Below are 20,801 nucleotides of genomic sequence, written 5' to 3' on the forward strand. Positions count from 1 at the left end.
CTCTCTCATGCTTCATAGGTTCTTGTATGAATGCAGCTTGCTCGTGGCATAAGGAACACCCGCCTGCGGTCCAGCGTGCCTCACTGACTGCATCTGCACCAGCAAAGCAGTGCAGGAGGCACCAGGAGTGAACACAGGCCCAGGAGGAGGACAGCCTGCAGTTGCCTTGGTGGAGCATGTGCCATGTGGCAGAAACAGGCAGGGAGCAACCTGGGGCTGCCAAAGCCCTTGGGAGTGCCCAGCAAGGCAGCAAAGCCACCCATAGTGCACAGAGCAGGAGCTCTGCCAGGGTTTAGCGTGGCACAGCTGCTCATTAGCACACAATGATGCCTGATTACATGCAATTATGTGACAGTTACAAGTACTGCTCATAAATGATCAGAGTGCATTTCCCAAGCCCTTCTACTTCTGCTATCAGCGTGTCTGATTGATTCCCCATTGTCCAAAGCCCTCCGTGCTATGTGGGCTCCGGTTCAGGCAGTGCCACCCCTGAGCATTAAGCCAGGCTGGGACTGGCCCTGTATGGCCCCGTGATTCCTGGAAGTGGCTGTGGCCATGGCTTCAACACCTGCTTTGCAGCAGGTAATGCTGCAGCACCCAACAAGGCAGCCACAGCAGGGGAGAGGAGCACTCATGAGAGAGAGAACAGAAAGCTGGTCATCAAACCTCAGTTTGTGTTTTTGAAGGATGGCCACAGCGGTGTCTGCCAGCCCTTCCCATCTCCTCCGCAGAGTTGAGAGAAAAGTCAGTTACATTTTGGTTGCTGAAAATGAAGAGCTGAATTTCCAGGCCCGAGGTGCCTTTCTCTCCCTCCACACAGATGACTTTTTATTGTTCATTCACTCCATTTTCCATTTTACATTCTCCAGTTGTCCCGTGTGTTAGCGGTTCTCGCACTACTTCTTCCCTGCAGGACATAAAGGCAACCACACACAAGTGAAAACACATCTTACAGCGTATTATTGAATCATAGACTGTTGCCACGAGGTAGAAGTTGACTGGGGAATGTGGGCAGGCTGTGGCAGCGGGCACACCAATGGCTGCTGGAAGGGCTGGGATGACTGCGTTTATCGCCGACGCTCAGAGTCTCTTCTTCCCTTTTTTGCCTTTGTCCATTTCTCCATCTGCACCACCATGAATCACATCATAAATGAATAAACTGCCCTCAAATTAGAAATGAATCCCCAAATGGTAGCCAGCGATGTAGAGTGGAAAGTTTTATTTGAAATATTCTACTTGAAGGTACAGTCCTTCAGCTCCCTGACAGAAATACTGCATGTGGGCAGCAGGCGTGCAATGAACATTGCCCATCTCAGAGTGCCAGGAGGGGGAACTGATGGTGTCTGAGGGGTTTGGCTGCTGGGGACCAAAAGGCTCAGTGTTCATTAGCAACCCGCTCTCATCTATAGCTGAGATGTCTGCACAACCAATCAGTATTCATGGTCTTTACCAGCTGTGTTAGCCGGCACCGTTCAACCAAAGGACAAATGTAATATTTCCACATTACTCCCTGCAAGCTGTGAAAGACAGCAGAATGTTGCATTTCAGTATGTAAAAGACAATTTAATGCCATTCAGCACGATGGTTTTTAATATAACATAAGGCAATCTTATTTTCAAATTGACTTTAACTCTAGGTTTGCTAAATTAACCCTCGAGCTTCAGAAGAATAATCTGCAGCAGAAATCTGCACGTGGACAGGCTGCTTTATGTGCTGTGCAGCCCCTGAGGTGGGGCAGAGCAGCAGCAGCTGGCGGTACCCCAGCACCTCTCTTTCCAACCAATTAGAAACACAAGCCACAGAACTTTGCAGATGTGGAGCTGTCAGTGATCACATCTCAAAAATCACTGCACTGCTTTCAGCTCCAAGCACCCAGCTGAGCTCCTGGCTGAGTGGAACCCTCCCTCCGGAGGGTGGGTGGACGTGGTGTGGGCTGCTGTGTGCACAGGGACACCTGCAGTATGTAAGAGAGAGACGGGAGGAGAAGGTACAAACCTACAGACACTACAGCAATACTAACTGCAAGTCAATGAGCAGGAATTCCATTTACGTGGATGCTCCCTCTAATTGTTCCTTATGGTTTCCCATAAAGCAATTGTTTCTCTCTCCAGCAGACAAATCAGACGGCCCATCAATCCAATTTTATAAGTCAGTTCGTCTGTCCTTATCTGCCAAGGAGATTTTTTTTATGTGGGCTGTGACAGGAACAAAAGAAGCCTCTTTGAGTGGCAGATACCTGTGTGGTCAGACCAGGCACTTGGTTCCTGCAGGACTCAGCCAGTTGAGTTTTCAATTTTCCACTTCTCCCCATCACTCCAATAGATGACAGCCACCCTTCACAGCTCGCTGTGGGCAGTGGAGCACTGCAGGCTCCTGGCTGAGCAGGCAACATGAGCAACGCCTAGCTCAGGGGCACAGATCTGCATTACATGGGCTAAAGTGTTATCTTAACCCCGACTGCTGGCAGCAAAGGTGAAATCGCTGCCAGGCAGTGGGGTGGTGGGACACAAAGCACAGCTGCTTGGTCTGTAGGGAGACCTCACAGCCCCACAGAGTCTCTCCATGCTGCCCACAGACTCCCATGCACTGCAGTGGTCGGGAGCTGCTCCTGCCTGCCCCATCCATCATCTCAGGGCAATGGAACAGAACGGGCACTGGCACAGCTGCGGGGCTGGCAGGGAACAGTGAAGGCCTCGGGAGCACTGGGAAATGGGCCTCAGGGCAGCACAGGGACATGCACGGATCTGGGGTTACTGCCGAGCGCTGGTGGGGCTCTGAAATTCTGAATCAAACCCAGAGCTGGCTGCGGTGTTATGCTTGGCATAAAACCCAGCCCTCATCCCTTCAGTACTCCTGCCTGGGCCTCACCCAAAGCTGGGCAGATCAGAGGCATTGCTCTCCCATCCGCAGTGCAGGAGGCAATAGCTGGAGGGAGATGGGCATTAGTTTTGGTCGGTGAGAGGGCAGAGCTGTGTCCTGCAGGAGCAGAGAGCCGCTCCCTGCTGCACCTACCTGAGTTCTGCTCACCCTTTCCCAGCTATTCCTTCTGGGTGTGCTCTTTGCACCCGAACTGCCCTGTGAGGCATGGGGGTTCTCCTCCCTCTCCTTTCTCAGCCTGAGGATGGACAAGGCTGCTGGTTTCACAGAAGTGCAAGCAGACAGACAGCCCTGCTACTGACCCAGCTGTGTTCCCACCTGCCAGGGCTCGATCTGCACCTCAGAACACTCCCACCTACCCCTTCAAACAGACCCAGGGTGCTGTTTTCTACCTGGAGAGCTAACTGCTAATAGTTCTGCTCTGCTTCTCCTTCCTGAGCTAATCTTATGACTCACTGTGCATTTCTTTCTGCCTTGTTTTACTAATCTGCTTGGCATTTGGTGGTTTCTTTGTTCATTATGCAGCAGGGCCGTGTAAGGGATTTGTCTCTGGAATTCAGGTATCCTCCATGCTGTGCTGTTATCGCCTCCATCAGCAGCTCTGCTGTAGGCAGTTGGATGCATCTGGCATGAGCTAACGCAAGAAAACAGGGCTGTGAATCACTCAGACGTCGCTGCTGGATCTCTGCACGCTGTCTGTGCTCAGGCAGTTTCTGTGCAGCAGATTTCTATAAGGTGGTTCCCACCCACACACAGCTCTAAAGGCAAAGCAATGACTGCAGCACATCAGCATCCATTTACCTGCTGGGCTGGCTCTGACCTTGACCGGTTTTAGCCACTGCAGGAGTTATTGTTGCCTGTTGCAGGCCTCAGCCAGGAGAGCCCTCCTAATTTTGCTGCCTGCCAATTGTTGCCAGAAGCCCTATGCCTGCAGCACAGCAGATGTGCCCTTCAGCCAAATAGTTCAGCTCAGCCTCCTTCTTCATATCATAGAATCATAGAATGGCATGGGTTGAAAAGGTCCACAATGATCATCTAGTTTCAACCCCCCCTGCTATGTGCAGGATCACCAACCACCAGACCAGGCTGCCATGCATCCCATCCTCTTCTTGCAAGCTGCTGAGTGAGTGCTGTCATGTTGGGGCACCCTCAGGTGATACTGGGCCTCTGGGCAATGAGCTGTGAGGCTCTGAATTTCAATCAGGCATTGATAGTCACCAGCCCAGATAGCAAAGTCCTTACAGAGCTGCAGTACAGTCAGCTCCTACATTGTGCCCATTTAGGGGAGAAAAGCTCAGCAATACAGACGTGTTACAATTTACAGATCTGGGGAAAAAGGCTCAGTTACTCCTCACAGCAAGAGACAGCCGTGTGCGTGGCAGGGGACTGGCAGGAGACCAAGGCATGAGCTGAGACCTGCTGCTTGGACTGAGATCTTCAATTCCTCCAGAGAAAGATCACGAAGCCATTTAAAGAAAGGAAAGGCAAAAAAGAACACTAATAAATCTCAGAGATGGACTCAGGACAAGCTTCAGATCCTTCTAATGCCTGCATGGCTGACAGCAGCGCCAGCACCAGGCAGGGCTCTGAGGCTGCTGGGCTCTGTGCGAGGGACTGCCGTCTCAACGCCAAATACCCAATCCTGAAATCCTCTGCCCATCCGCCCTGCAGAACAGCCTCGGGGTGGTATCCAGTCCCAGGGTCAGCTCATACTCCAGGATTAGTCTGCAGCACGGCAGATTTCATTTCAGAATTACAGCGAGAGCCATAGCTTAATATTTCTCATGAAATGTATCAGAGTTTCTATTGTTGCCATGGTTATTTCATCAAAGCCTGAGCTATAACTTGAACATTGAAAGAAAACATGAAAAGACAGAGCTCATCTTCTCACCATGGAGTCTGTGCACACAGTGCTTCACGCAGCACACAATGGAAGGACACACCGAGTCACACTGAGATCAAGTTGGACATTTAGGTTTGGTTTAAGGGGCCTCTTGATGCAGCACATTTTTGTAGGATTTCTTTGACCTTCCAGACTGCGTGAAGCAGTGCATAACAAACATCAGCCCATCAGCAGCAGCAGCCTGTGGGTGTATGTCTAAAACTCCTGCCTTGAGGAACATGGGGTTGGAACAGCCTTATGCTCTGTGATGACTGAGTCCCTCCTACCACACAGCCATACACGCTGACCCAGCACCATCTCCAGGTAGGACCCAGCACCAAGCTGGCTCTGTCAGTGCCTCTGACGGCTGCACAAGAAGCCGTGCCGTGCATGAGCCCGTGCCAGAGTGCCATTCCAGCTCCTGTGCTGCTACAGAATGCTTTCAGGGACAGGATGTAGCTTTCCATTTTCTATCATTTCTTTGGGAAATGTTTGCTTTTTGGTATTTAAAAACTTCGGCCAAGACAATATAAATAGCCCATAAGGGATGTGCTCCTCCAGGCTGAAATTCCAGGTGAACGCTAAACTGCAATCTGTAGGTGATGCCAAGGAGCGTGAGAATCAGCTGAATAGTTATGAGCAGCAAACAACTCTGTGGGTCACTAACAAGCCCCTGCCTGCTCATTACCCAATGAAGGCTGTTCTCAAGGTCCACTTAGCACTGCTGCTACAGCACTAGGCAGTGGGTACCTTTTATTTCGCTTATCACCTGGTCTGAATCCCGTTACCTATTGACAAATAGTGAGTTAAACTTTGCTTTCTTAAGGGGTCCTTGAGGAACATACTGGAGAAGCTTAGCAGCAGCCTTCTATAGATGGATCAACTCCTCACCAAAGCACGACCTGGAAAGGTGCAGGCAGGAATGGCCCCTGCAGCCACCATGCAGCTTCTGAGCAGCAGTGTGATGGGAAGGGCCACCACTTCCAGGCAGGAGCACTGCTTCTCAACGCCCATCTGTTCCACACTGCAAGCAAAATCACACAGCAAATCTGGTTTCTGTCTGTCCTTATATCCTTTGTCTCTCTGTATTTTTTTTCCCCTCTCTTTCCTATATTGTCTTCTTTTCTCCATTTGCCTCCCAAGTACAGCTTAATCAAGCTATTTTTCTCAAAACTGTAGAAAACCTCCCCTTTAACCATGATTCAATTCAGTTGCTTCACTAAATCTCTTCCACAACAATTAGTAATTATTTAGAATTATTTAATTCTCCAGTTGGTGAATGCTACAGCCCTGATGAATTATTCTGTGGCCTTTAATTCAGTGCCTGTGTAGGTTTATTTGCAATGTAATTATAACAGAAATGAAAATAAATTCTCAGTGAACCAAATGACATGAGGTCTGACATGGAGATGGAGCTCCAGCCCCAGAGCAGTACAGAGCTCTGCTCCACCAGCACACAGCCTGGGCTGGGACCAGGGCAGGAGGAGCAGCAGGACTCAGTGTGACACCCACTGCTGACTTCCCTTACCCTGCTGTAATGCTATAATGCAATAATAGCAGGGTAGCAAAGACTTTGGCTGCAGCAAGCTAGGATAAGCAAAACGCAGCAGCCCTGCATGCAGAATCCATGGAAAAAAGCTGCTTACCTTTGGAAGGCCTCAAGTGCACAGGGATCTCCAGAGATACCCTCACCTCCACTGCCAGCCCTTAAATGAGGTCTGCACAGGAGTGGATCCTGGCTCCATCCCTTCCATCACTCAATACATCACTTGCACCTGAGCTCCCCTGGGTTGGCCCTGCCTTCCCATCACTTCTCCAACCCCTGAGTTAGCATTTCTGCTACACCCGCACTCTGATGGGAGGCTTTACTATGAATTATCTGGGGGAATCCCTACAGATGAGGTTCACCTGGCTACAAAAGTCCTTCCTTCAGATGCATGCCAAACTCCATCCATTGCCACCCTTGTTCACAGGCCACTGCTGGCTGTTGGGATGAGCACAGTGGAGCAAACGCTGTTTGATGAGGGCCCCTTCATGCATCCAGCTCTCTGCCCCCAGGCCTCGCGGCAGGACACGGCCATGGGCAGCTGTGCAGTGCTTTGTGGCTGAGCCGTGTGCTGGCACATGCACAGCAGGGCTCTGAGCTCCGCACGGAAGCTCTCATTCAGCCAGCAGTAAATGAAGGGATTGTAGCATGTGCTGCTCATAGCAAACCAGTGCAGGGCAAAGTAGAGCGAGTTGTTGGTCTTGATGCCCAGGCTGGAGATGAGCACTACGTAGCAGTTGAGCGGAAACCAGCAGACAGCAAAGACCACCACAACCAGCACCAGCATCTTGATGCTCTTCTTCTTGTTCCTGTGGTGGGCGATGTACTGCTGCATGGTGATGTCACCAATGGCGTTGCGCAGCCACAGCTTCTTGGCCAGGCGCGTGTAGGTGGCGGTGATGACGAGCAGCGGCAGCAGGTAGAGCAGCAGGAAGGTGGACAGGTCCAGGTACTTCCAGACCAGCTCTGCAGGCTCAGGGAAATCCGGGAGGCACAGACTCCGCACGGTGGCTTCCCTTGAAAACAAAGAGGCATGTGTAGCACACGGACGTGCAGATGGGTGCTGCTGATTTGGCAAAACGTGCTGAGGTTTTTGCAGCCCCGTAGACACAGCCTCAGATGTAGTGCCAACATGGAAGGGGCAGATATTGTTCATCTCAACTGATAAAGGTCAATCAGAGATGTTTCCCTGAAAACCCTTTCCTCGTGTCCATCACCCTGAGGCTTACTGCATGCTGTTGCTGCCTTCTGCCCTAAGTTATTCTGTTATCCCAAAAAAAGAGAACCTGAGAAAGGCAGCGCAGAGTTCCCTCTTGGAAGCTGCAGCAGATTTTAATTCAGTGAGACCCTCACATCCTCTTAGCATGGTGAAAAGTTGCTCTTGAGGGCCCTTTTTTTTAAAAAAAAAAAAAAAAAAAAAACTTAAACTCAGTGGTTTAACTTCTGGTGACTAGATAAGACAAAACAAGGACGTTCATATCTGACAGATTAATGAAACACAACTCATCCCTTCAATTCAGGGCAACAGATCCATGCTCTGTTGGCACTCCTTGCTGCACCTCCACACCACAGAGAACTGGGTGTTCCTGCAGACACTGAAAACAAAAATGCATTAAGAGAAAGGGACACTCACAGATCTATTTCCTGGTGATGTTTTCTCCTCTTCTTTCCTTGTGTTCCTGCCTCTTTCCTCTTGTCCCACTTTGCCCTTTTCAAACCTCGTCCTCTGTCCACTTGTTAGCCTCCATCAAGCTGCACTATTTGCTGCAGTATTGATTAATACCGGTAATATCCTGTTCTCAGCTCTCAGTGTCGGCTCTTGTGCCACAAATAGAAAATTAACTGGAAATGGACAGCAGTGAAGGCGCGTGCAGCAAGAGAGGACAGAGGGCAAGGCAAGGCACAGCAAACCTGAGAACACGCGGATGTGGAGGACATGAGGACGTGGAGGACCCAAGGCCACTCAGCCACACATGGGCAGCACAGAGAGGCCACATGCCCACCGTGGCTCTGGGCACCGCTCTGAGCACGGCTGCAGCCTGGCTCCTGGCTAACGTCCCAGGGAAGCAGCTCCTGCTGCTGTCAGCTCCCAGCCATGGGATCTATTGCTGGTGACATTACCACCAGCATTTTTACTGAATGGAAAACAGTGATGAAAATAACGTGTCCTGGAAGTCCTTATATTGCCAACTGCCCCATGCCAGCTCGAGGTTGGGTTTCCTCTAGGCACATGAAGGACGAGCACTGACAGGTGCAGTGAAAGAGATAGTGGCATTTGTTCATTCATAAGCAATTTGTTGGGTAATAGCCTGAGCGCAGCTGCAGAGCAGCGCGGGCACTGGAGTAACCCAGCACTCTGTTTACAAAGTCTGAGAGCTGAAGATCTCATATCCCCCTGCAGGACACCTCTTGGGCACATAAATCACAGCACAAGCAAAGAGGAGCTGTGGAAGCCCACGCTGCACTCCCGTTTGTGTAACCCATCCACAACCACTATAAAAAGCCACGCAAGGAGGTGAATGGGCCCCTACAGTGCTGATAGGAATGGCTGCGCTGCAGGAAGACATTCCAAGCCATGAGTGCCCTCACCAGACAGCACGCAGAGGGGAAGATAAGAGTTTGGTTTTTGTTTCAGAGCAGAACCTTTACTTTCTTCCAGTACTTCAGAAGACTTCAGGTGGGTGTGAAATTCCATTTCCCCTCCTCTCAATAAGTTTTTGTTGTGTTCAGCCCAGCAAGGAGCTCCCCATGCTGCCAGGCAAGTGCAGCAGCACAACCTGCTGCAGCACTGCTCGCTCATCAGCCCTTCACTGCGAGAGAAGTAGTGTTTCTCTACTGCTTCTCCAGCTAACGTAACACCGTGCAGAGCAGCCTCCTGCTTTGAGGAAGGTTGCCCTGCTGCACAAATCCAGAGAGATAAACACTTGGGAGCCACAATACATGAATCAGCACATGAAGCTGGGGCTCAGGCCTGGCTGATTCAGAGGCAGTCCCACCCCTCCCTGCCTTCCCTGCACTCTACAAGTACAGATGTACTGCAGATGTTTACACGATGCGGTTTACTTCCTCTTCCAAACCACAGCACCTGCTCTGTTTCCTCCCTGCCTGGGCATAGGGCCACACAGACACGGTCCTTCTGGGACTACAGAGTTGACTGTGTGCTAAGGGACAAGAAATGGCCCCTGGGGGAAGCCAGCCTCCAGGAGAAAAACCCACCAGGCACAGGGAACCAGTGAGCACCCAACAGTGCGGCTGTGCCAGGCTGAGCCCCCTCACCCAGGTCTCCTCCTGGGAAAGGATGAAAACAAAGCAAGGTCCCACGCTCCTGCTGTGTGCAGTGCTGTGGGCCGAGAGGCTCTTCACTGCAGCCAAGCCTCTGCCGTAGGAAATGAGATTTCATTGACACAAAGAAATTCCCACTGATGGCATCGAGTGCCACAATATCTCCCCGCAGCTGGGACCCCTCCACCTCCGCACTAAGAGCAGAACGGCTCAGAGCCAGGAGGAGCTCACCTGTAGTTGTACTGGAAGAGCTTCTGGTAGATGGCGTGGGGCAGGGAGAAGCAGGCAGCCAGCAGCCAGATCACAGCGATGCTCAGCGCTCCTTTTGTCAGAGACATCCTTTGCTTGAGTGGGTTCAGAATGACCTGTAACACAGACTGCACAAGGCTCTTGTCTCATGGGAAAGCAAAGTCCTTCCACCAACGCACACAGCAGAGGTCTTATATATATAGATAGATTTAATGCTATTTAGAAAATAACAGCCATGATTAGGGGAAAGTCCTGCATATCAGAGTGACCTAGAAAACGGGAAACGGTTAATTTCTCAATCTGCTCAGAAGTGCTTTCAGATAAAATTTTTCTCTATTTCTTTTCTGTGAGAATCATTTTCTTTAAATTTTGTAAAAATAAGTGGAAAAAAATAACCCAATGCAAATTTCTTCACTTCTGGGTACGTCCTTTCATTCAGTATGAATTATGTAATGAAGTGTGGTTTGTCTGAGCTGAGCCCTCTGCCCGTCTGGAGGCATTAGCTCAGCCTTATAGAAACTTCCTGAGTTAGATGAAAAGATTTTAGGAGCTTATAGAAGCTCAGCATACGAAGAATTCTGTTTTGGTAGATACACAGCAGAGGAGAGTGAGTGCCTGATACAGGGCCTGGTCTACCTTCTCCTTCCTGCTCCTGCAGTACATGGAGTGCTCAGTGCAGCAGGCAGCTGGCGCAGTCTGGCTGCAGGCAGTGATAGGCAATGTCTTCTCACAGCTCCAACATGCACTCCAGCATTCCCACAGCAGCCACTCACTCTGCTGCTCCCCTTCATGCTGATCCAGCATCAGTCCTGCAGCTACACTTCACTAACTGGGATTGCTTTTTACTGATGCAGAGAGCTGAGAACCGCTGTCACCTCAAAGCACCCTGCAGCTCAGTGGTGCAAACAGCCAGTGCTGTTTGAGAACAGAACAAGCAGGCAACCAGGTCAGAATTTAAGGTCAGGATGTTAGATGTGTTTTATCAGTTTGACTTAGGAAGCTGAAAAGCTTGAAAACATCCCCTGCATAGCTGAACCACTGCTTTGATTTTGGCAGTGGCTCTGCTGCCTTTCAAGGCTCCCAACTGCAAACAAAACCACTCACAGCTATCAGTCATGCCACGCCAGCTTGCTTTAACCACCACAAACAAACATATGGCTCAGCTGGCATCAAAGGGGCTTGGGAGGAGCTGTGCAATAAGGTGTGGGAGAGCAGAGCCTCACCTGGTGCCTGTCCAGGGCGATGGCTGTCAGGGTGAGCGTGGAGACGTGCAGCGAGCAGTACTGCACAAAGCGGCTGACGTGGCACATCGCCCTCCCAAAGATCCAGGTGCTGTTCACAAACCGAACCTGAGGAGAAAACAAAAGCTATCAGCAGCCAAACCCCCAGGGAACACCTTGGGCTGCACCTGAGCCTGCTGCTGCCCTTTGGCTGCTGGGCAGCTCCCCTCAAAATCCCCAAACCAGCAACGTGGGATGTTGAAACACCCTTATATAAGAGCTCATAAGTTAAAATATTGAGTTGAAATGAGTGGTGCTATTGCAGCCCACCCAGCTTATCCATATAAACAACATCTACAAACAGCAGTAATTACTTGTTTATTATACTAATAATTATATTTGGACAAAGTGGCCCATGCCCTGCTCCTGTACCACTCCCTGCACATCTGGAGGGCTTTCACTGAAGTCTTCACCCAGCTGCTCACTGTGAAAGACTTGGCTGCTTTTCCCCCAGCTATGACCAGCAGCCACATGGCTTTGAACCGTGGGACTTAAGTTTGACTTTGCAGTCCTGCTGCATGCATGTCAATGGCACTGATACACCCAGACTCCCACTCTGCAGTCCCTGAGCAGCTCTCCTGATCTGTGGCAGTTTGTCAGCACAGCTAGAGATACTTCAGAGCCCTTTAGGAAATAGAGTTCAATAGAGCCAAGGGAGCCCACAGTTTGCTAGATGGTGCTTTACCTGTCTGGCAGAGCCATCCATCCATTAGGCTTGGCTGTGTTGGGTCCACCCCTCAGTTCTAGCACAGCAACCATTGGACGGCGTATTTCTGGGGTGAGTGCCCCTGTCCAGCAGGACCGCCCTGCGTGCCACTTACCAGAGTGAAGGGTGTGTTGAGCAGTGTGATCATGATGTCAGACACGGCCAGGTTGACAATGAACAGGCTGGTGGCCGAGTGCATCCTCTTGTTCTTCAGGACCACATGGCACACCAGCACGTTCCCAAAGAGAGACACGATGATAATCACTGAGTACGCCACGATCAGGAGAGCCTTCACAGTTGGTTTCTGGGATTCTGGCTCGTATCGAGCCAGCTCCGCAAACTTCTCCCACTCCACAATGCGGCTGTCTGTCCAGTTGAAGGTGGTCCTGTTGGTTGCTTGGTAGATGGACATGAGTTTAGTCAAGGAATAGTAATGGTCGAACTCCTCAAGATAAGCTGCTATCTGTGCCTGGTGGGATGGAAGCGGCACATGAGGCATGGTGGGTGAACCCAGGTTGTTGCTCAGCAGGGCATCACAGGGCTGCTGACACAGCAGTGGTCCACCAGCCACACCTGCTCAGCTCTCTGGGAAGCTGGTGAAGATGCAGCTGGCACTGTGAGCAATGCCTGTAGGTGCACTGCCTCAAAGGTGCAACGGACTCCCAGGGAACAGCACTAGGGAGCATTTACAGCAAAGACCTCTGAACAGGACTGGTCTGGGACCGTGCACTCTCACTCCTTCACATACCAGGAGCTGCAATAGTGGGCTGGAGAGATTAACTCATTGTTACACAGAGCACATGTAGGAATGGGCATTTGTCAGGTTATTTTTATTCATTCTCATATGAGTGCACTTTTCTTCCAACTTTCAGGGACGGTGTTCTGGTGCTGCTCTCATCCCATACTTCAAAACAGTTGTTTCTTTTCTGCTGAAAGATTAAACAAATCCATTTAGGCTGTCATTTTTGAGAGCACAGGTAGCTGTTGCATACATCTAGCCCCAGCAATTACCCTGAAGTTGTTCGGAACTTGAAAATCACATCAGAATTTAACTTCAGTCTACCTCATACTTTTCAAAAAACAAACAAACAAAAAAAACAGAAAACCAGCTATATTCTGTTCAGTTTCATTTCCAGTGAGAAAGCGATCTGTCCAGCAAAGGCAACACTCGGCAGTAAAGAGGAACACAGGTCAGAAAACACCCTCATAGCATATACAAACCAGCACAGTGCATCAGAAAACTCAGCAGGAATAAAAATCACTACTTACTCACCTCTCAACCTTCTTTTCTCATTTTTAGATATTTCTGGTGATTTCAGATTGATCTGTTGTTGTTAGGTGGAACTTAAGAAGCACTCACACCATTACTTCCAGCTATGCAGCACACAGGAGGAGAAAGTTGTTTGGAAAGCATCAGGATTTCAGTAAGAAGATGCTTTGTTTTTGTGCCCCATGGCTGTGTACACAAATAGCGGACCTCATATGGAGGGCAGGATTAAGAAGCAGCACTCTCAGAGCTGTAGAAACTCCCCAAGATGTCAGGAGGCCGCAATGCGAGCATCCAGAACTGCACCCACCTGGATGGACACCCACCGGGGTGCTGAAGGACCCACACTGAGGACCCTGTACTAACACATTAGGGAGCTGAGCCAGCTGAAAAATCAAATAAGTGTGTTCTCAGCTGCTGACTTGGCCTACCTCATGGCTCATCTCTCCCAAGGGAGGCTCAGGGACAAATGACTGAGGGGAATAGGAGAGCTTAAGGAGATGATGGAGCTGTGACCTGATTTTCCAGCATGGAATTTCTCCTTAGGAATTTCTGTATCAGTCAAACATGGCTGAAGCAATTGTTGGAGCTCAGCACTGGCAGAGCAAAGGTGCAACAGGGACAGCATCCTGCTTTCCTGGGGAGGTGCACGCACTCTGCACCACGGTTTAATGCAATAAGCCTTAAGCTTTATAACTTCAAGTAACCTGAAGGATCAGAGAGGGAAATTCCACCCAGCTCAACCTTTCCCCACCCTTCTGCCCCAGGTGCCCACAGGCAGCCGCAGCACCCACGGCTCCAGCTCAGCCCTTTCTGGCGCTCACCTTCCACCACAAAGAATTTAAAGACACCTCACCGACAACCGTCTGTCAGATGATCTGAACTCTAAACATAAACCAACGCTTCGCGCCCTGAACCGAGCAAACCTCTAGAGAAGAGCACACAGGTCGCCAAGCACGAGTTAAACGCAGTTTCCCAACAACCTCCAAATAACAGCGGGAGAAAAACTCCCCATCACTTACCGGCTGTGCCGCCGCCGGCATCTCCGGCTCGGACTCCCCCCGGCTCGGAGCTCCGCCGGACCCGCACAGCGCGGAGCCGCCGCGCCCCACGCGTGCAGCCCGGGGGCGGCGCCGCGCGGAGCTCCGCGCCCCGCTGCGCTCCTCTGGCTTTAGCGGAGACCGGCGCTCGGAGGCAGAGCCCGACGGCGCGCTCCCTGCCGGGCTGTCGGAGCGGTCGGAGCACGGCGGGGAGCGCGATTCGTCCGCGGGTGTCCGTGAGGTTAATGAGAAAGCAGCGCCGCGACTCGGGGGCTGCTCTCATTTATCGACGTGCCGTCGGTGCTTCGTGGGCAGGTCAGGCAGAGTGAAGTTTCCTACATGGGAGAGCTGTGTGGGAACGCTCCTCTGTGACTTCCTAGCAGAAGAGGAGAGCGGAGGTCGCTCTGAATGTCGCGCCTCCTATTGCTACAGTCAGAAAGATTAACGTGGTGGGAAGGTGATACAGGATTGAAATAGCAAAAGGGACTAACATGGATGGGACAATGTTACAAACGGAAAGTGCTCACCTGTCTCTGAAGACCTCAGCTCACGAGGAAACCCTGCAAGAGGGAATCTCCACCCAGAGATCCTTCCCCAGTGGGAGTCACCCCTTCCATGAGGTCTATGAGAGGTGCAGCCAGGTTCCACCCCTTCCTGTCACACAGCCGAATTGCCTTCACCTGTGCTCCCAGGGCTGACCGGGTCCTTTGCCCAGGCAATCCATCAGTGGTTCAGGCCAGAACTCAACAGTTCCTGTACACCTACTTATTTCCATGGAAACTCCAACAGGTACAAAAGTGCAATAACACTATTTGAGAAAGTTCTCAGTTGCAAAATACTGTTTTTCAACATAATCACCACTGTTAAACTGTGTGTTTTCACCAGCAGTGAACAAGAGCTGCATACCATGCTTATAAACATCTGCACCAGTGGAGGTGACCCACTGTCGCTGCCATCTCTGCTGAAATGCACCACCCGCTCCTCACTGTGCTCACATCCACTGTTTGGTCTCCATAAATGCTCAGCAAGATGAATGGCAATTGGTGCCATCTTTTCTGCATAGAAAAATTCAGTGCCACCCATTTGCTCCGTATGTACTTCTATGTCAGACACCATTTTGTCAGACCACCTTTCTGCTGCCATCAGTCACACAGCAATAAAATGTGATGGAATATCGATGGGAAGGTTGAGCTTCTGCTGCCATCTCACCAACATCCACCTCTGACATCGTGAGCCAACATTATAATATAGGAGCCATTTCTTTTGTAGCAGCCCTCGTGGTCCACAAACATCATTCCCTTATTGTAAAAGGATGAAATAAAGCAGACAGGATGCTCAGTGCATGCAGTGAAATGGTCACATCTCTTTGGATACAGGCTGTTCTCCAGTTCTTGTGAAAAAAAAAAAGAACAGGATTCTTTTCTTCTTGTTCTGAGACATTTGGATGATCTCAAAAGTCATCAGCAGGGGCAGCAAAGACACATTGCCCACTGATCCATGTGGGCTGCCCACGCACACACCCCTGATGCAGAGGATGGAAGTCTGATCTCCGCAGATTAATTCCCAGAACAGCAGGTGAAGAAAGTCAGTGCCTACAGCACCTTTCTGACAGGGCAGTGCTGTGAAGGCCGACTGGAGGCTCAGTGGAGATCTCTGTGCATTTCACGGGGATCCGGATCCATCCCAGCTGTGTAGAGCCCCGCGGCGCCCTGCGGGCACGGAGCCCTGCAGCATCCCTGGGGCACACAGCATCTGCATTATGGGGGTAATGCAATTAACAACGATCTCCAACCCTGAAATCTTAAGGTGAGGCTTTTAATGGAATTTCAGCCCTGATAGATTCTTCTTAAATAAGCATTCTTCCCATGCCTGAATCCCTCTTGGCAGATACAGACACAGCCTCACAAGAAACAAAGGTGATTTTGGTCTCAGGCACAGATATTGGAAGATACGTGTTTGAACTGGAGATTGTAGTCATTGTCAATTTCCACCATGTGCAGCTCACACCTTATTAAAAAGAAGAAAGGTTTTGGATTCTGTCCTCCTCCCATCTCCTCTGTGCTGTGGCTCCGTCTGCAGCCACTTTCCCTCTGCACAGGGGAACCCAGCCCATGTCTCCTTCCCAGAGTCAGGTGTTCTGTGTTACCGTATGGTTGGAGTTGGCCACAGCCACATCAACTCTCTCAAAGCACATAAACAGTGATCAACCTTTTCATAATTGCACACTTTTGCAGTTTGGGCACCTGGTGCAGCTGGTGCTGCATCTGCCAGAGGCTTTTGGAGAAACCAGTGAAAATCTTTGCAATAAATAGCAGGGGCACTGCTCTGAAAGGGAATCCCTCCCATCAGAGGGAAAAGCCGTACATGGGATGGATGTTTCCTGGGGTCCAAGTGCTGCCCACCCCAAACCTGTGACAAACCTCCTGTTGCTTTCAGTAGAAGATGGGTGAAGTCTGTATTTACTGTACCTTCTTGCCTGAGGCACGTGAGGACATTCTGCACAACAAGTGATCTTGTAGGCCTGCTTTTTCTTTTTTTTTCCTCTGAAGTAATTTCCATCTGGACTATGAGATTCCTTGCATCTGAAGAGCCATTGCCTTATCCTGTCTATAAACCTGTGTGTGCTTCATGTCTTGTCCAATGTGGTGGTGTTGTCTTTATACTGTCAGCACATTCAGAAATGAGAGCAATGAGTTTAATCAGACCCTCGGCAGGATCTCAGACACGTTTTCTTTCTTCAGATTTATTTACAGGTATGCATTAGAACCTCCAGAAACACTCAGAATGAAGCTCAGTGCAGTCCCATCCCTGCATCCTATCGTCCTCTCACAATAATCCCCACTGACCCTCAGCTGTGTTTGGCTCCTGCATGCAGACAGGTGAGCAGAGATAGAAGGCAGCCTGCTATGCTCCCAAAGGCACAGCCTGAAGCATTTAGCTGAAATCAGGCTGTTTTAACACAACTCACACCAATGAGAAGTGCTGTGCCGTGGCTTCCAGGCTCCCACCCAGCAGATGGTGCAGCAGATCTGGGCACTGCCTGCTGTGTCTGCATGGCAGTTCCCCCACATCCATCCCTCAGCTGTCCAGGTGTGCTGGGAGAGCAGCCTGAGCTGTGGAAGAAAATTGTTTGGGGTTTTCTGTGTTGTTTTCTTTCAGCAAAATGCAAGTTGCCCACGTGTCTGGGGAGGCTTTGCAGCTGAAGATGTTAAAGGCATTCCGTATTTTTCCTTTGGGTGTCTTACTGTTAAATGCCAGAAGGTTATTTTGTCTCCTGAAGGGTTGGGAGCTCTCTGGAGAAATGCAGAGATGATGCACAGATATGAAACCAGAGGCATTGTAACTTTGGAGCCACAAAAAAAGCTCCTTTGCTCTCAGATATTGATATTTATTACCATTATTATGTTTTGAGGTACAGAAGGTGAAGCTGATGCCCTGCAATACCATTTGCCGTGCATGGCACCCACAGGCACTGCTCAGTGTGTGCAGCTGCTCACCTTTCCCTCATGCAATGCCTGTAAAGCCAGCTCGGGTGCACACAGGGCAGCAAGGACTGAATTTATAACTTCTGAACTGCACCAGGCTGCTCCCATCAGCCCCATGCCCTCAGAGCTCAGCTCTCGTGCCACAGCTGTGAGCCTCCCTCCGTGGAGCTGAGTGGAGCTGTGCCAACCTGGGCTGAAGATAAGGAATGCTGAGCAGCAGATGGCTCACATCTGAAACAGAACTTATAACCTAAGTTCCTTTGCTGTCTGAATTTCAACCCAGACTCAGGCAGCAGAGCTGCAGTCCGAACATCAGTGACAGTCAGGTTCACTTTCCCCAGGATCAGAGTGCAATCCAGCATCAGCTGTCCGTGTAAATGGGAGCACCACTTTCATGTACACTATTTCAGGTTAAAGTCTGCCATTAGCATACGTTTCAAACAGCCTATGATGGTTATAAGCCAGTGGGTGGAGGGATAAGATCCATAAGAATGGCTTCAATGGGAGAAACAAGAAGACAACAGTGCAATTGCAATTGCATTTGATGTTCTGTAGACAGTTACAATTTAGACTTTGTTATTCAAACTACAAATGTCAAGTATGTAACAGGGGCTAATAATGGAACTTCAGAGTGGCTGGAAAAGAAAGGCATTAAAATGGGTTTGATAGTCCTTGAACTCGGAGAGGTTTGGGTGACAGAACAAAGAATGCCAATATGACAACGCAAATCTGCCCTCTTCCTGAGCCCGTGGGTATTGTCTACTGAAGCTGCTGGGACTGGATTTGAGCCCCATTTCTTTTTTCTTTTTTTCTTTTTGGTCCTTTTTATTCGTTACAATCATACAGACTGCCATCAACAGCGCATTCTGTCCCCACCTGACAGCTGGCCGCACGATTTCCATGCAGAATGAAGGCAGCAGAGAGCAATGAGAGCAGCAGCTCCTGCCGGCACCTTTGTGCCCACGGCAGCTCAGGGCACAGCAGCACACTGCAGCCCTCAGCCCTGGCGATGGGAGGAGCAGAGCCCGGCACCTTTTGACGTTTTCCTTTGCAGGGGTAAAGCTGTGGCTCCCGCAGCCTCCAAGTCTTTCACAGCCCTGATTGAGTCCTTCCTCGTAACAGGTGTTGGAATACAGGACGGAAAAAGAAACCAAATCCACCTTTTCCTTAACAGAAAACACTGCTAACAGAAATGGAAAAGGTCAGCAACTTTCTGTGTGTGGTATACAGTTATCGAATACATTTACTTCTTCATCTACAGGAGCACATTTTACTTTTTGGTGCACAGTGTGTGAAAATACAGTAACACAGGTGGGAAACACCCGAGTCCATCATGAGACCACGCAGCAACACTGAGCAGTGCACTTCTTCCTGCACCCACACGGAGCCCTGCTGCCTGTGGTGGAAGGCTCAGTGCTCATTCCCCCTTCAGTCCTGAACACAAGCCCTGAACACGAGTCTGTCTGCAAGCACTTTGCTGTTCTGAGGCTGCAGAGCTGCAGCTATGCAGGAAAACTTTGTTAAGGGGATCCATCCCTCTGGATCTCCTCCTGCCCCCCAGTGCTCCTCCTTGATTAATCTGTGCGTGCAGATCTTGTCCAACCCAGAGCTCAGGTCCCACCCATTCTCCTTCCAGTTTTCATCCCTGCCCCAGCTGATACCTCAGTTAGAAAACCCAACACAAATAAAGTCCCCTCTGCTTTTCTCTCCCTCATGTGACGCATTTACTATCAAGTGGCCCTGGGATCAGGTGGATTCATCTTTCAAGCATATTTTCTTTTTTATGACTACGCTGAGCCTGGAATTTAAATGCATGTTAATGTTCTGTGTCTTCTGTTGCACCAATTAGCCTGGCAAGCACAGAAGCCGAATCTTTCCTGCAGGTGCATGGATGGCCTCAGAGGAGAAATGCCGTGAACCTCTCTTTACTTTGTTCTCTTTGTTAGCTTAAGAGTATGAACAATTAAAACTAAAGAGGTCTTTCCTTTTCATACAGAAAATATATTCCAAATGCAGGGCCTGGCGAGCAATTTTCCTCATTCTATTCAGTTTGGTTGTGTTAATGAACAGAGTATAATCTAAGTGAAAAGCTGACAGCCCAGGCGGGTTGCTGTGGCCACTGCTGCAGCTGAGCAGGAGGAGCAGCACCCAACACTGACCTACACTGAGCTAAGGAACTGAACACTAAAATCCTTCTGTTAGGAAAAGTCATCTCTTGTCAACATTGGAGACCTCAAACGAGAGCACAGGAAAACTTCTGGGCTACTGTCCCCTGCTTATTTTTGCAGCCTAAGCTCTTCCATTCTGATTCAGGAATAGTATTTGTCTATCTCAAAAGAGAAAATGGTGCCAAAGAGTCTGTTACAGCTACATGGGGCTGCAAAAAAAAAGAGAGGCCAATATGCTGCTTTGCCTGCATTTAAAGTGATTATAAATTGACAGCCTTCCCACATGTAAGGAGCAGCTCACTGCCAGAAAGAAGTGCCGAGGCTGCAGGGAGTTCCAAGGCAGCAGCATCTTCAGACACAGCTCTGGATACAGCAGAGGGCCCCAGGGAATGTAGGGCTCTGTCCTTGTGAGTCAGCTGAGAGTAACACCTAAAAGGCTGAACTCTCATCAGCTCAGAAACAGTGCTTTCAAGCATCACTACACAGCACCTTCTTTCTGATCAACGCAGACCATTTACTGCAATAGCTGCTGAGGGCAGCAGAGGCACAAAGGGCAGCTCTGGGCACTGCAGCAGAACCCCCACAGTGCAGCTGCTGTGCTCAGAGGAGTCAGAACTGTGGCACAGCCTCATCACCAGCAGAGGGGTGAGACAGCATGGAAAGATTCATAGGAGGGAGAAATCACTTCATGGTTTCAGAAAGCAGGTGAGAATAAGTTGTTATCCTTACGTGGGGAGCAGACTAGGCCTTCTGGTGCAAACTGAAGGTTTAACTCCTACTGAAACACCAGAGCACTTCGAGATGTGGGGACTAGAACTTTCAGCTGCATCACTGTGAAAAACAGCCACTGAATGGTATAAATGAGAACCCGTTTCCAGAGATGTAAATCAGACTCCACTGAGTCCCAGGCTGCTCTTTAAGCTCCTTCTGCTATTGAAGTAAGGAGAGTTATCCCATTCTTTAAGGAGCTTCTAGACAGACTTACAGACTTCAGGCCATAAAGGACTTAATGGGCACCC

The 20,801-nt window shown here is 50.0% G+C and overlaps 1 protein-coding gene across 7 annotated transcripts; it reads right to left on the reverse strand.

Moving 5' to 3' along the window:
- Positions 1-2,549: 2,549 nt before the first annotated feature.
- On the reverse strand, positions 2,550-14,740 carry LOC116229483 (G protein-coupled receptor 83-like). 7 transcript variants are annotated; one of them, XR_016471201.1, is made up of 7 exons: positions 14,657-14,722; positions 14,112-14,555; positions 11,938-12,751; positions 11,060-11,185; positions 9,819-9,964; positions 6,406-7,321; positions 2,550-5,783 (listed from the first exon to the last, which is right to left on the reverse strand). XR_016471201.1 is itself a non-coding variant. In XM_090150552.1 (6 exons), the coding sequence occupies exons 3-6, from the start codon at positions 12,319-12,321 to the stop codon at positions 6,727-6,729; spliced, it is 1,251 nt and encodes a 416-aa protein (XP_090006678.1). In that variant the 5' UTR covers positions 12,322-12,751; positions 14,112-14,549; positions 14,657-14,740; the 3' UTR covers positions 2,550-6,726. The 7 variants fall into 7 exon arrangements, 6 of the variants coding, with proteins under 6 accessions (XP_090006678.1, XP_090006679.1, XP_090006677.1 ...); XM_090150552.1 differs by having other exon boundaries at positions 2,550-7,321; positions 14,112-14,549; positions 14,657-14,740; XM_090150553.1 differs by having other exon boundaries at positions 2,550-7,321; positions 14,112-14,505; positions 14,657-14,723.
- Between the last annotated feature and the right edge of the window lie 6,061 nt (positions 14,741-20,801).

This window comes from Phasianus colchicus, chromosome 14, assembly GCF_987193195.1.
Source record: "Phasianus colchicus chromosome 14, bPhaCol1.hap1.1, whole genome shotgun sequence".
Taxonomy (NCBI): Eukaryota; Metazoa; Chordata; class Aves; order Galliformes; family Phasianidae; genus Phasianus; species Phasianus colchicus.

Coding starts and splice junctions, on each gene's coding strand:
- LOC116229483 (XM_090150552.1), bottom strand. CDS start 12,321: ATGCCTCATGTGCCGCTTCCATCCCACCAGGCACAGATAGCAGCTTAT. Junction 11,186..11,937: donor TCAACACACCCTTCACTCTG/GTAAGTGGCACG, acceptor TTTTCTCCTCAG/GTTCGGTTTGTGAACAGCAC. Junction 9,965..11,059: donor TCGCCCTGGACAGGCACCAG/GTGAGGCTCTGC, acceptor AGCCTTGTGCAG/TCTGTGTTACAGGTCATTCT.